Source organism: Lepidochelys kempii, chromosome 5 (genome assembly GCF_965140285.1).
Source record: "Lepidochelys kempii isolate rLepKem1 chromosome 5, rLepKem1.hap1, whole genome shotgun sequence".
Taxonomy (NCBI): Eukaryota; Metazoa; Chordata; order Testudines; family Cheloniidae; genus Lepidochelys; species Lepidochelys kempii.
The window spans coordinates 46,692,099-46,708,518 of NC_136384.1; the positions used below are offsets into that span (position 1 = coordinate 46,692,099).

Here is a 16,420-nt window from a genome sequence, read left to right on the forward strand (position 1 = left end):
TAATCTTTTGAACCTTTATTTGTACCCTTTGTGGCTAATGCTCTAACAATCTTTTCCACCGTATTGATTTTCTAATTGTCAAGACAGTAATGTACAAAGCAAGTGAGGTAATATGCTAAGTAACTGCACATTTTCTTGTTTGGTTTTAGGAAACCAGCTAAATAGATAATTATAAAAAATAAAAGCCTGATCCAGAACCTATATTCAAGGACTTTTCATATTGCATGTCCATCACTTATTTCTGAAAAGAAATGCAATTCCTGAGAAACATGTACAACATTCACATTAATACCAAATTAATCTATGATGAGCTCTGGCCTTCCACTTTATTCCAAGTAAACTCACAGTGGTCCAAAACTGACAAGGAGTAGGAAGCATAGTCTATGTCTGGTCTCACTGAAGTCCAAGGGACTCCTCAGAGTGAGTATGGCTGGTAGAACCTGGCTTATAAAGGATGCTTGAAGTACTGAGCACACTGACAGTGGTCAAGAAAAAGAGGATAGCAAAGGGTAATATCTGTACACTCCAAAAGTGAGAATAGTTTTGGTTTCTTTCCCCCACCCCCTCTCTGGCAAATACAGTGTCCAGTCCTACTCCCACTGAAGTCCAGAGAGTTTTGCCATGGACTATCAGGGGAGAAGAATCTGGCTCTTTGACTTCAGTTACAGTGAACTGCGGACTAGTAAAACTGTTGGAGAAGCTCTGAAACAACCATTTTATAAATGCTTGTACAGATTTTATTGTGTTCTCCACAAAGAACACTTCTCTAATGTTGTTAGTTTTGTGGAAGGACAGCTGGATTGAGAGCCAGCAGCCAATCCTTTGAAGAACATCAAAGGTCCTTTTTAGAGGAAGCTGTACAATTTAAAGGACAATTTACACTTCGCAGAATTTAAGACTCAGCCTGTGCAGTATTATCACATAAGGATACAATGCTGCAGAAGAAAATCAGATCAGCACTGATGAAAAGAACTGACAGAACCAGAAAGGGACACCCTGCGGAGAAAGACATATTCTGTTCTTTTATGGATGTGCAGCAGATTTATGCAATTAATTCATTAATATACTCATAATACTTTTGAGTATAAAAGGGAATCAGCACAAACATTTATTATACCAACATGAACACATGAAAGCCACTTAATTAAAAATTTAAAAAATAGCAAAAAATATACAAGAAAAAAAGAAGACTTCAGAAGGTACTCTGGAAGTGTTTCACCCCAAGAAGCAAGAATTGGAAAGCAATAGGTTTAGGTGACTTGGTTTCCATCAGTCTATGGCATAGGAAAAAGGTTCCTGGCCACTTTATGAAACAATGAACAGAAATAACTCCTAAAAGATGACTGTCCCTACATACAGTCCAGAAGATTTTCTGTCACTGTAGCAGCTATGCACTAGATGACGAACAAAATTACTCATCTGAACTGATCACAGAATCTATCAAAAGCAAACCCCAAAGGCAGTGATTCAATTTCATCGGATCAATAAAGATAATTTAAAGGTCACTTAAATGACAAAGATACAGAAAAACTCTTAAGCAAAAGTCCAGAATTATTCATCGCTACAGGACATAGACATAATATACTGTACTGTAGAAAATCTATTGATTAGGTGACAAAACTATTCCAAGAAGAGATTAAATCAGCTTTCAACAAGCCTTTGAGCCCAGTCCAGAACCCAAGGAAGTCAACAACAAAACTCCAGTAAATAATAATACAACAAACACCTACCTCTTTTATGGAGCTTTTCATCAGTAGATCTCAAAGCATTTTACAAAGGACTTCAGTATCATTATCAATAGCTTTACTGGGTGCAGGATTAAACCCGTCGTTAATTTTTTTAAAATTTACACATGTGCAAAAAACCCAGACAACCACCAGAACTAGCAGTAAGGTACACAAAACTGTCAAATAGTGTTTTTCCAAGAAAAAAATTAAGGAAGGATAGGTAAAAGGCAGGTGCTGCATGCCAATATCATAATGAATAGTGAAATGATAAATAAAGCTATCAAAAAAGGGAAATAGTAAAAAGAGATACATATAATTTGAACAAAATGAATCTGTTTTTCCAAAAATTGATTTCATTCTTTTGCTGATAAAAATCTTAGTCTGTGTGTGTGCACAATGCTGATCTTTTCTCCCTTCAATGGATTTGGAGCCTGTGGATACCCATTCAAGCATGAAAAATTGCTATGCTCCCCTCTGCTTGTGATGGAAGTAGACTCTGATATCTGACATATTCTAGAACTTGAAAACAATGCTGATAAGAAAGGTCATAATGGCAACATAAAGTATGTTAGGAAGATATTCAGTGGGATCCAGTCTTAACAAGTTGATGTTGGAAGTTGGTACTAATCAATAAAATCATGCTGACGTACTGATTACAGCATTACAAATAATTAGGGCGATAAGGAGAAAATGATGTTCAACATTCAATGGTGATGACAACAGGCTAATGGATTATGTTAAATGATCATGGAGAAGTATCTAATTCATTTCTAAAAGGCAGAGGATCATGAAAGATTTATGATGACAATAATCTTTCAGAAAATTAGTCAAAGGAATTCCTTGCTTCATTTCCAATTCTTCTTCCCATCTGTTTTAAGAAGCCTTCCTGAACCCCCCTACCTTTGGTCTGGCCATGCAAGAGAAAGTGATTGCACCCACTTGCTCTCCTGCCTGGGGCAGGTGGGAGAGAACAGGTAAGGCTTTGGATCAACCCTCCCTTTTCACTATCCAGTAGAGTTGAACTAGTGCAGGGAGGGTTAGATTGCTGCTGGTATAAGGCCAGCACAGGAAGGGAATGATGACTTAGAGCTGTGTGTCAGAGTCACCCAGAGTGCCTCCTGCCGCTACTTCTAGGGTGGTTATGCACCACCCTTGCTCAGGACTGCACATTACGTCACAATCTAGCCGACAGAGCATACGGCCTTGAACTCTTTGGACAAAATACTAGGCATTAGGAGAAAAGGAAACCTTGAGACAAAAAAATTTAATACTAAAGAATGTGACTAAAAGAATTAAACTTTTTTTTAACAATACACTAAACTAAAAAGAAAATTAAAGTTGCAAATGTATGGGCTGACATCTGTCTTAGGTACTTATCTGCTTCCTTCCCCCCCCCCCCCATTACCACAGCATCTGAGCACCTCAGTGTTTAATGCATTTAGCCTCACAAGACTCCTGTGAGATAGGGAAGTGCTATATCCCCATTTTACAGATGGGGACTGAGGTACAAAAAGACAGAGCCTTGCCCAAGTCACACAGGAAGTCTGTGGGAAAGCAGGGAATTGAAGTTGGGTCTCCAGAGTCCCAGGCTAGCACCCTAGCTCTTGGATTATCATCTCTTTCTTTACAGGGCTACTTTCTCAGTTCTCAGCTACACACGTGCCATGGAGAGCAAGAAGGCACAGATACCTTTTTCATCCTCCCTTTGTGCAAGCAATGTGGCAGAATCTAATACCCAGAGTACCAAGAGAGTTTGCAGGCCAAAGTGTCAATATCACACAACCAACCTGATTCAATCTCTACTGAAAACAATGGAAAGCTGCCTACTGATTTCAGTTAGAGTTGGATTAGGCCCCATTTGTCCCAGGTAGGTATGGGCTGCCAGCTAGAGGGATGAACAGATCTCCTGATGGCTAGAGTGCATGCTGTGACATGCAACACATACAAACCAGGGGTCCAAGCTGCTTCTTTTTCAAAGGAGCAGCAAAGGACACCCAACTGCACGATATTTATCCTGCCACCTGTCACAGGGAATTTTGCCCAGTCCAACAGGAATTCATCTACCAACATTCCTGCTCCTTGTGGAAGCACTGGGTAGGTCTATAGGTTTTTCTTAGGGTGTATACTTAGACATTTCCAGTTAAACACAAAGGAACAGTGTTTGATGAAGTTATTTTCTCATCAATACAGTGAAGTTAACATGTGATACAAGCAAACTTGTGCTTTACATAAATAATTCATAAACTCATTTTTAGTTATAGAAAATTGAAGTGTTTGTAGAAATTATCCTGATTCTTTAGTAAATTACATACCCTATCAAAGCCTGCATGGAGAAGGGGAAGAACAGAGGTCTCTTCTTGGTCAGCAGATCTACAGCAAAGCAGAATATATCATCCAAAATGAAAACTAGGATAACTTGACAGTTATCTAAACAGACTGTAGGAAGAATAACATGGCACAAAATATAATCACAGTATATATCATGTAATCCATTTGCAGATGTAGCTCTTCCTGATGCGTATATTTAGATACCTACAGCAATGTACTAACTGTATGATATCATGACGGATATTGGGGGCAGTTACTATATTTTTTCATCACTATTGCAGCAAACCTGCTAGATGTTCAAGAGAAGTGCTGGCTCTTTTCAGCTAGAAAGAAGGGTGGGTTTTTTTTACAAAGAAAGCTAATATAAAGAGGATAGCGGTATACACAGAGGGGGGAAAAGCCTAAAGTTAGTTATTCATTAAAGAGTGGAAATGAACAATAAATCTTTTATATTTTATTTTGTTACAATTACCTGGTCACACAACTAGAAAACAAACAAAACTAGGTGGGGAAAATGATCTCGCTATTTCCTTTAGTTATACAGTATGCAGAGCCATGATTACATTTGACAAGACTGCCTTGGAATAATAATGCAATATAATTTGTATGCATCTCTAGAACTTTTAATTGAGCTCTTAGAAATTTCATGGGCTCTTCATTATTGTTCTGTTCCTTATCTTTGTTAGTAGTCCTCTCTCTCTTTTTCCCTTCAAGCTAATAACTAATATTAGTTGTGTTCCTCATAACAAGTCAAACCCTAAGTCCAATACTTAGGAAGGAATTCTGTGAGGTGCTATATGCCCTTAATTCCCCAGGAGCTTTCTGATTAAAGTGACAGCTAAGCTTGTTCGGCACCTTACAGGAGTTAATCAAATGCCTTACAGCCGGGGTTCGCAACCTTTTTCTTTCTGAGCCCCCACTGCCCCCCCCCAACATGCTATAAAACTCCATGGCCCACCTGTGCCACAACAACTGTTTTCTGCAGATAAAAGCCAGGGCCGGCATTAGGAGGTAGCAAGGAGGGCAATTGCCTGGGCCCCCATGCCACAGGGGGCACCACAAAGCTAAGTTGCTTAGGCTTCAGCTCCTGGTGGTGGCGCTCAGGGTCCCTGGCTGCAGTCCCAAGCAGCAGGACTTGGCTTTCTGCCCTGGGCCCTAGAAAGCCTGATGCCAGCCATGCTTGGCAGACCCCCTGAAACCTGCTTGCGACCCCCTGGTTGAGAACCACTCCCTTACAGGAAGAGGTCCTCAGTCCTTACTAAAGCGACACTCTCAATTGAAGTCAATGGGAATTTTGTCTGAGTAAACTGTGTAAAAAAAGAGAGCAAAGAGTAAAATCAGAGTAAAGACTTCAGGAAATGTTCCAGTGAACATGGGACCCTCCTTCTATCAAGCTACTGTTAAGTTTTCTTATATTTGTATTTCTTAGTCTCTCCTACTCCACCCTACCCCACAACCCCAAGATGTTATTGGCTACAACATTCTTTCTAAAACTTCCATCATAGCTTTCTATATTTTTCTGATATTTAGGCCATTATGTTATGACCCTCTTCAGTGAGAGAATGCAATAAGTTATAGTTTTGTCTGCAATCAGATAGAACAAATGAACCTACCACAAGATGACATCACTGATCTTTTCCTCTTCATGTAAAAACAAATACTCCTAGTGATAATATATTCCCCCCAAGCTACAAATAGTAGCTTGTGGCCTATGAGACCACGCATCATCATGCAAACATTATTACTGGTTGTATATAATAAGCATTTTCTTGAACAGAACAAAACTTTCACAAAAATATAAAGAAATACCTACATGCGGGGAACAACAGCAAGTATCACAGTGTGTTCTGATGGCTTTGTAGCACGGATTGACCTGAAAGAAGAAAAGTCCTGTGTCACACTCTATCACGTCATGCTTTATTGACAACTTTGAATTTCTTCATCTTCTATATAACAGAAAATGAACAAAGCCTCAGAGAAGATTCTATAAGGTCAAGCCTGGAAAATGGTAGAGGACACCCAAAAAACATTTTTTGCACTTTATCCATTTCATTTTTGGGTGTTTAAGGATATTAGGTTCACATTCCCTCAATTCTGGGCCGAAAGCCCCAAAGCTTGGGAGAGCAGGAAGCTGCATCTGTCCAATCCAAGGGAACCTGGAGAAGCCTCTTCTTACCAATTTCATTTGGTTTGGATTCCATGGATGTGTGGATTGTATGGTGGGCTTGAAGGGGGAGCAGTCAGTCTAAATGGCATGGTCCCCATTTCCATTAGTTGACTGCCAAAAAAGAGATCTTGGTGGAAGATAAGAAAATGAAGCATTAACTCATCTACATTTCCTACTCCTATTAGTGGTATAGTGCAGAGGTGTGAAAGGTACGTCAATGGCAGCACAGCTCCTACAAGGAGCTGTTCTGCATGGTGGGAGGAAAGTACAGAGCACCAAGAGAGGCCAGCCCTCAACTGCCACAGCCCTGGCAGACAGAACATGCTTTTCCCCTCATAGACAAAGGATTCATGGGATCTCTAGTACCTGCCCCTTCTGCAAATCCTCAAACCCATCTATCATGATGGATTTGTTCCCAGCAGAATATGTGGACATCAAGATATCAGGGACACATTGACAAATTGGATGCTGTTCAGAGAAGAGCACACACAAAAAATATGGCAACTAAATTGTGAGGAAAGCTGAAACTACACACATAGCTTGGTTAAACAACAACTAGAAGGGTGGACAACCACAGTTTACAAATATGTGTAGAGTTAAACACCAGAGAGAGCAATTATTTAACATGGCATAAGAAGGTATAATTAGGAATGATGGTAAGAAAGTAATGGTAGAAACTAGGAGTAATGGTAAAAAGGGGAAAAAGTGTAGGCTGAATATTAAGAAAATTGTGATCTGAAACTATTTCACAGTTTAACAAGCAAAGTGGTGGAAGCCTCATTGCTTAGGGCTTCAGAAAGTCGACTGAACACTAGAAAATGTACTTAAGGGAACAAGCCTGTTTTTACAGGGATAGGTACAGGGTAATCTGTTAGACCAGCTCTACTTTCCATAAATTGTACCATATGTGAACCATTACATAAATAGGCCTTTTGCTACTGGTCTAACCACCACTAGGTGCATCTTGTCGAGACACTGGAATTATATGATTGTCAAATGTGGAATGGCTTTCCCTCCACATGCGAGTAATAAAGGGTCCTCTTTTTATTTATTTTTTTAAATACACATTAACATTAGACCAGATTCAGAAACCCTTACTTCATGGGCAGTGGGTATCATAGGCTGAGGGAGGCTGTGCCTCCCCAAACAGTCAGGCGTGGCCTCACCCACGCTCCACCCCCAGGCCCTGTCCTGCTTCACACACTGCGGCTCCCCCTCTGCAGTGTTCGCAGCGCTCCAGGGGCTGGGGGCACTAGCCTGGGGTAGTCCCACTGACTGCAGTAGAGGGCTCTGGTCTCTGGTGGGGGGGCACAGAAGGGGCAGGGCTGGGGGCTAGCCTTACACCGCCCATGCCATACTTCCACCGGGTAATCACTTACTCTGGGAGTAGTTCTACTGAAATAAATAAAAGTGTCTGAATGGTAAAATACTATTCAGGATAAGCGTGCCAAAATTTGCCCATTATGCTCCGATGAAAAGGCACAGAGCATGACATGATGTGTAAAATAAATGAAACAGTTGAAAAGACACCTTGCCCAGAACCCTAATGATAAATGGTTGTAAACTTAGAAGCAGCTGCTTTGACACAGAGTACCACACACCTGCAAAGAATGACATGAACTTCACTGAAGTGCCATCAGTTAAGTGTGGCAGACACAGGGACAAATGACAGTGTTCCATTAGACCCTGCTGCTCCAACTGTTGACGCAGGATTAATTTCTCAGAGGAGTAAGTCTAAAAGTGATGACCACACACTGTGAGGAAGGATTTCATGTTAGCTCTCGTTCAAGATCCCACGGAAGCTATGAACCAGAAATGATGGCTTTATTAGTCATGTGTCAGCCATATTGACAATAGGTGTCTTCATTTACTAAATGTAATTATTTCTATTGCTGTCTTAGCCGCCAAAGCAGTTTTTATTTTTTCCTTTGTGATGGAGCACTGCAATCCCTGTCCTCAGTCTCCAGACTTGTTTTCTGTATGTCATCAAGTCTTGATTTTGTTATGCCCATTCAATGTGGTATTCTGCAATGCATTCAATAGAAGCACAACGTCCATTAAGTTACCTGCAGATCACTTCTGCATCAAAGTGTCTGGAGTGCCTGTGATCTATGACAATTATTTCATGGTGCTTATCAAGAAAGCATTCAAGCGCTGACTCTGGTGTTCTGGCAAAATTGCACCTGTATCCAGCTCTATCACAAGCCCACCAGAACCCATCACTTTGGTTGTCTTCTTTTGCAAAGATCAGCAAAACCTGCAAAACAGGGAAGTCATCGGCTCATATTAAATATACAACATAATTCTCTTCATTGTACAAACAAACTACTAGAATTTAAAATATTAGTCTTCCTGCTTTCAAAAACAGCATCAGACTCTACAATTTAAAACAGACCCATTTAATTACTACATTAGCCTTATTATTAAACATAATTTTAATAATGTATATTAAGCACCTTATTTTTATTCAGCTTCCACCCAGACACTTTTTGTGTGAATGCAGGTGTGTCCACAATTAGTTTTGGATAAAAATCCTATCACTAAAATATTTAGGTTTTTGATCTGTAGTGGGATTTGCACCTGCCATTAACCAGAAGCAAAAAATTGCACCAGGAAGACAGGACCTCAGCCCTGAAAAAAATCTTGATACAACACTTATACCTTTAAGCCACCAAATAGCAATTGCCAGTGAATCCCAGTTCTGCGAGTAGGATCAAAAGTAGGGAAAAAACCAACACTGTGTGAAGCAGAATTTTCTGGAGCTTGGAATAAAATAATCTTAAATTTATTCCTGTGTGTGCACCTGGACTTGCTTACCACAAGACAGTGAACTGACTAGCTCCTTCAAAAATATTTTATATACACTCTAATTTCCAAATGCTCGTCAATCAGAAGTTTGTGAAAGGCACAGGCTTCTGGGGGTGCATTCTACATAGTTTCAATTCAAAGTACAGCAAGAAAAATTTAGCTATTTTGGAAAGAAAAAACGACTCAAAGTGCTTTGAAAAATAATGCTCACTTATTTCAGAGTAACAGCCGTGTTAGTCTGTATTCGCAAAAAGAAAAGGAGGACTTGTGGCACCTTAGAGACTAACCAATTTATTTGAGCATAAGCTTTCGTGAGCTATAGCTCACTTCATCGGATGCATCCGACGAAGCGAGCTGTAGCTCACGAAAGCTTATGCTCAAATAAATTGGTTAGTCTCTAAGGTGCCACAAATGCTCACTTAGAATGCAGGTCACTAAGTATCACATGGCAAAACAATAAACTTTCAATGAAATCCACCATGAAAACTAGATGAGCAACAGCAGCAAAAGCAGGAATGAATTTAACAGCACCCACATGGGGGTTCCATGATTGAAGGTGAATATTGCTCCAAGCCATAAGCAGCAACAGCCTATAGGCAGGTGTTCCAACAACTGGTGTCATCATCTTGAGGTTGCTACAAGAAAGAATTGGTGTTGTATACAACATGGCAGGCCTGAGTCTCCATTCCGTTACACCAGTTTTACAGTGGTGCAATATCACTCTCTCAATGGGATTGAGAATCTAATATTTAGGGTGATATCCTGGCCCCACTGAAATCAATAGTTTTGCCATTGACTTCAATGGGATCAACATTAGTGCCTAAGTGTGCACTCATTTACACAAGACAAACCCAGAATAAGAGATTAGAAAGAGATTCTTATTGTTCAGCATGATTTCATTTTTGCTATAAAAGAAAAGAAGAATGAGAGAAAGTTAATTTCCCATGATTGGCAACAAAATTATGCTGCAGGCAGAAAATTGTTCATTCTTCATATATAAAAGGGCAGATTCTCTGTTCTGTTCTCACAACACAATGAGGATAGACAAATCCCACAGGATTATCCATTACATAAGAAGGTGCCCCAGTCAACAAAGAGCTGCCATGATAACAGACCTTGGTTTAGGCAAAGCAAGGGTTTAGCTAGACTGTGCTGCATTTCAGCTATTCCTGGCTGTTGTAGCTTAGCATGAGTTAGACCAGGCTCAAGGTTACTCTAATTTATGCTGGGCACTGAACTGACTCCTGGTCATCCAGAAAATAAAGGAAGACACAAAAAGGTATCTGAAAGTCAGCTTTGGTGCACACCCTCCTCCGTTCCTTTGCTGAACACTGCTCAGCTAAAAGAATCTGGCTCAGAATGCATGGAAAACAGGTCACCAGGACGAAGTCCACTGAGAAGTTATACATGTTGACCATAATGAACATTGTCGCCTATTATAATCACAAGCAGGGCTGGATTACCCAATAGGCAGATGAAGCACGTGCTTAGGGCACCAGCAAAGCAGGGGGCACCAAAAAAAATGGGATTTTTTGGGGAAAATATTTGACATTTGATATTTCAAAAAAAGCATCGAAGTAGTCATCATGGGAAAAATCAGAACTTTGTTAGACTTCCTTACACTCCACTACACACTCTTCCCCCGTTTTTGTTCTCTTTTTATTACTTATCCCCGCCTAACCCAGGGGGGCGTCCTACTAAGGTAGATTAAAATAATGCGAGGAAATCAGATCCTGTCGTGTATTGCAATAAATTTATGTTTTATTATTGATATATTCTTCTGAGTTATACGTCCTTGATTTGTTTTTTCTTTCATATATATATATATATATATATATATATATATATATATATATATATATACATAAAAATAGTGTATGTTGTGTAATTTTTTTTTTAAGTTCAGATAACTGAGATAAGGGACAGGATGAAATGTAACCAACTGAGTGAAGCACAGAAACGTAAACTGACGGAAGAAAAGAAACTAAAAACTAGTGAATTTTTCCCAAAATCTTCCAAAGCTGACATTTTTCAAAGCGAATCCATCAGAAGCAACATCTTCTCTCAGTTGCACAGACATCGTTCCAAAACCTGTAGGTGTTTCAGAGACTGACCCTTCTTCTATTGGTGAAACAAACACCATTCCAGAACATGTGGATGTGTCAGAGACTGTAACTGATCATCCTACTCCTGGTGGTAAAACAGACATTGTTCTAGAAGGTGTGGATGTGTCAGAGACTGAACCTGCTCATGCTGTAAATAATAGGAGAAAAGATCCTGGTATGTTGGTTGATTTCAGTACCGATGATGTAGCTTACTGGATAGATCGTGGACCAAATGACTGTCAACACCACACTGGGCCATTTGAGAAATCATCGGACTTTTACCAATGGCAAACAAACAAGATATTGTCCACAAAAAATATTTTTCGGTATGAAAGCGAATGGTGAGAAATACACTTGAGAATGGCTACTGTATTCACCATCAACAGGGTTTGTGTACTGTTTTGTTTGCAAACTTTTTGCAAACTTGTTTGCAACATCCCGGTTTGCCGCAGATGGATTTAGTGACTGGCGGAATACTGTTTTAATTGAACAACATGAAAATAGCACTACTCACAGAGATTCAGTGTTGACATATTTAAATCAAAGACAGGGCTTTGGATTGACACAAAAATTGGAAGAACAAATTAAAGGGGAGCGTGAATACTGGCTACGTGCCTTGCAGCGTGTTATAGCTGTTATTCAAACATTAGCTGAACATGGTCTGCCTTTCCGGGGATCAAATGACACATTTGGATCATTGCAGAATGGAAATTTCTTGGGATTATTGGAGCTGTTGGCTCAGTTTGACCCATTTTTAGCAGGCCTTATCTCAAAATATGGAAATGCTGGCAAAGGTAACCCATCATACTTATCCAAGACAATATGTGATGAACTCATTGGTCTAATGAGTGACAAAGTTCGTTCAGCTATTGTGGATGAAATAAGTACTGCTGTGTACTTCAGTTTATCTGTCGACTCTAAACCTGATCTTTCACATATTGATCAACTGAGTATTGTACTAAAATATGTGTCTCCCACAGATGGAAAACCAGTTGAACAATTCATAACATTCCTCAATTTGAAAAGCCACACTGGTGAAGAAATGGTAAATCAAGTACTGCATTATCTGTGCCAAGTTTGCAGAAAGCAGAAGAAGCTTTTAGAACAGAACAAATATGCCATATTCATACCATGTGTTGCACACTCTCTCAATCTTGTTGGCCACAGTGCTGTTGATTGTTGTCTGGTGGCAGTAAGTTTTTTCTCAACAGTCCAGTTACTTTATACATTTTTCTCTGCCTCAACATACCGATGGACAGTTCTTAAAACATATTTGGGCAATGATCGTGTGTTGAAATCTCTTTCTAATACTCGTTGGAAGGCACATGCAATGGCAACAAGTGCAATTCTGGAGTCCTACTCAAAGATTGTGGATGCATTAGAAAGTACAGCTGAAGACCAATCACAAAAGGGAGAAACTATACAAGAGGCAGAAAACATTGCAAACAAGATGCAAGAACTAGAGTTTGTATTCATGTTGACCATGTGGAATGAAATTTTACAACACTTTTACCACACAAGTCAAGCTCTCCAAGAAAAAGAATTGGATTTGAAAACATATGCAGACCTCTGTCAATCATTAGCAGACCACTTACACACTTTGAGGAATGATTTCGAAAGATTTGAAGACATATCAAAAGATATCTTGCCTGATACTAACTACAAAGAAGTCCAGTCCCACAAGTGAATCAGGAAAAAACAAGCAAATGATAGCAGTTCAACAGAAACAGCATTGAATCCTAGAGACAAATTTTGCAAATCTACTTACTACACTATAATTGATACACTTGAAACTCATATGAAGAGGAGAGGTGAAGTGTACAAAGTAGTATCAAGTAGATTTTCTTTTCTAAACAATATGGACTTATCTGACAAACAATATTCACAAGTTTCCCAAAAGCTAGTTGACTCATACCCTGTTGACTTGAACATGAATCTCTGTGGAGAAGTACGGCAGTTCCACTGTTATATGCACGCAAAGTTTAATGAAACAGGAAAAATGAAATTCAGTCACATTGATCTTCATGATACAACACTGAAAGACTGAATACAATTTGTATTTCCAAATATAGAGATCGCACTACATATTTTTCTAACATTGATGATTACTAACTGCTCTGCAGAACGCTCTTTTTCTCAGCTGAAAAGAATAAAAAACCCTCAGAGAACAACAATGTGTCAGGACAGACTTGATTCACTTTCCCTATTGTGTATGGAAGCGGACATGCTTCTTCGAGTCAGCTTCGATGAACTTATCCAGAATTTTGCAATCAGAAAATATAGAAAGAAGCTATTTTAATTTCAGCATACACATAAGTTTTGTGTCATTTTGAAAAATAAAATTTTATTTTATGGTATAGTATTTTTTTTATTTTGAATTACCTACGGGGAGTCACCATAATCTTTTCAGTGCTTAGGGCCTCTAAAGTTCTTAATCCGGCCCTGATCACAAGGTACTACTGTATTCATGAGATCAAGAAGAAAGTAATGCATTTACAACTACAGTAGATATTATAATTAGTAATCAGTTCAGATTACTTTTGTCAACTATTAATCATACTTGCAGGTACATTACACAACCTATAGCTAAGCCACAGAAATACAGAGGGCCTGTACCCTTCTCTTCCCTAGCTGCTGTGACAGAGCGAAGTACAAAAGGCAATAGAAATGCAGTGAACCCATGGCCTGGAGAGACCAGGAAGCAATGAAGCCATGCGAGATGGCTCCTTAGAATGCTGCAGCAAAGCTCCATGACATCCCAGCTTGGCTGGAGCACAGATGGTGGAGGGGATATGGTTGAAGCAGGTTGTGTGCTTTGCCAGTGGACCAACCAACTGTTCAGATCCACCAGCCCATGCTTGTGAATGGGAGATCATGATTCATTGCCACTACTCCTGTCCACTGAGGCTGAACTCAATTTAGACTGTACTTCAAATGCACACTATATGGTTAATACAGCTGTGAAACAACCAAAAACACAGCTAAATTAAAAGCTCTAATCTGATATAGTATACATTCACATTAGGAAACTCTAGTTAATATGAATGCAATAGGCAGTATTCTGTTAGAAAAATATTTTAGCTAGTCCACTGTCATCTCTTTATTTTGCTAAACCACTTCACTGAATAATTTAAACTGGGAAGTACTAAACGCCTATTGATACAGTTCCAACATTTCCTTGGGTTCCCACACACACAAACTTTTCCCAGGAGATTTAATAATTTTTCAAAATGTGAATGGAAATATATGTGAATTAATTGTTCTGTTTGTCATCAAATGGAAAATGTCAATCATAAAAACCCATTTTTAAATTTGTTAAGTGCTGACAATGCTTGTCTGTAACTAACAATAAAACTTTATATCAGTTAAGAATTTTGCCCTCAGTTTCTCAACAGCCACATAGTGGAAGAAAGGATAAAAGAAATTATAAAATGATGTCTGCTTAATTTTACAGTCTTATGCAGGGTACTTCGCCAACCACCACCACAACCACACCCTTCAATCTCACGTTATAGAAACTATACAGATTTATAAAAAGAAAAGGAGATCTTGTGGCACCTTAGAGACTAACCAATTTATTTGAGCATAAACTTTCGTGAGCTACAGCTCACTTCATCGGATGCATACTGTGGAAACTGCAGAAGACATTATATACACAGAGACCATGAAACAATACCTCCTCCCACCCCATGGTCTCTGTGTATATAATGTCTTCTGCAGTTTCCACAGTATGCATCCAATGAAGTGAGCTGTAGCTCACGAAAGCTTATGCTCAAATAAATTGTTTAGTCTCTAAGGTGTCACAAGTACTCCTTTTCTTTTTGTGAATACAGACTAACACAGCTGTTACTCTGAAACCTACAGATTTATAGCGATTCACCAATCTGTAATTAACACTGCCATTTACTTCCCCCCAGTATCTGGTTCTATTTTTTTTTTTAATTCTCTATATGCAAATCCTTTTGCCTGAAATTGTAAACATGTAAGCTGTTACCATTCTGGTCCTACTCACTATAGCTCAAATCCTGAAAAAGCAAGCAAGAGCCTGAGTACAAGGGATGTTCTTGTGAAAAAGTTTGAAGCGATACACTGAGCAAGGGATGGAATCCTATCCCCAACAGGGGGAAGGCCTAGGCCATGCACGCACACACTCAGTCAGCTACTACTAAGCATAGCAACAGAGGAGGGGAGACTACTTGAAATCTCTTCTTAAAAATTCACTGCTGCCAAAATGCCTAAAAGACATTTGACAGCAGCTAGCTGGGCTGGTTGAAAATTTTCTGCTGAAACTGTTTTTCCAATAGAAAATTGGATTTTTGACTGAACTCAATTTTTTGTGAAAAGTGTTTGCTTTTAATGCGAAATTGAAATATTTAAGCCAAATTTAAAATGGCATCACTGTTCCTTACGGGTGTTACAGTTAGGGTGCCTTAAGCTTCAATTCTCCTCTCTGGGCTGGGCTATACTTTCCATAGCCAGAGACTTCTATGTGCAATTCTTCCCCTCACCAAGAGTGGAAAAAAGTGGCATATCATGGGAGATGTAGTGAGAGCCCAGCCCATAGAAGAGAATGGGAGCATAAAGCAAACTACAGTTTCAATGAGGCACAGCAACGCTATTTTGAAAGGAAATGTTTCAGGTTTTCAATATTCCAACAAGAACTCAAAATTTAATGCACAAAAGTTTGAGGGAAATACTTTAGTTGTCAAAACTTTCCATGGAAAAAAATAACTATTTTCCAACCAGCTCTAATGGTTAGAGAGCTGGTTTGGTAAGACTGCTACTTATTACATTTCTACTCTCCTCACTGTGACCTTGTGCTTCCCCTGCCAGATGTCTCATCTTATACCTACACTGTAAGATCTTTGGGACAGGGATAATCCTTTCATTATGTGTTCGCATACGGCTCCTAGCACAATGGGACCCCCAATCCCTTTATTGGGCCCCTTAGACACTTCTGTTACATTAAGAAAGAACTAACTGTGGCTTGCTGCTTGACTCCTACTTCAATTTGGGGTCAAATGAACACGTGAAAGGAAAGACTGAGTCACATCGATGGCCTGCTGTACTCACCAGTGTGGCAGAAACACATTTCCAGTGCTCTTGACCAACATGCTGCAATAACCTAGCTCATGATCTGTCCCTATGGAAATACTGTACAGGAGTGCTGGGAATAGAACATGCTCGTGCACTGCTCCAGAGGCCTGTGCAAATTCTTTACCTTTAAAAGCACAGTGAGGAGCAGTAAAAGTAGGAAAGCTATAATGGCTTCAGGGGGTATATAT

General features: G+C 39.5%; 1 protein-coding gene across 9 annotated transcripts in view; it reads right to left on the bottom strand.

Annotated features, from left to right (window-relative positions):
* The window catches only part of PDE8B (phosphodiesterase 8B), a 164,782-nt gene that overhangs the window by 57,146 nt on the left and 91,216 nt on the right, over nucleotides 1-16,420 (bottom strand). For all 9 annotated transcript variants that reach the window (XM_073344170.2, XM_073344169.2, XM_073344174.2 and 6 more), the window contains 3 exons: nucleotides 8,289-8,479; nucleotides 5,869-5,928; nucleotides 4,040-4,097 (listed from right to left, as the gene is read on the bottom strand). In XM_073344170.2, coding sequence (XP_073200271.1) covers nucleotides 4,040-4,097; nucleotides 5,869-5,928; nucleotides 8,289-8,479 — 309 coding nt within the window. The remainder of the gene's footprint in view (nucleotides 1-4,039; nucleotides 4,098-5,868; nucleotides 5,929-8,288; nucleotides 8,480-16,420) is intronic.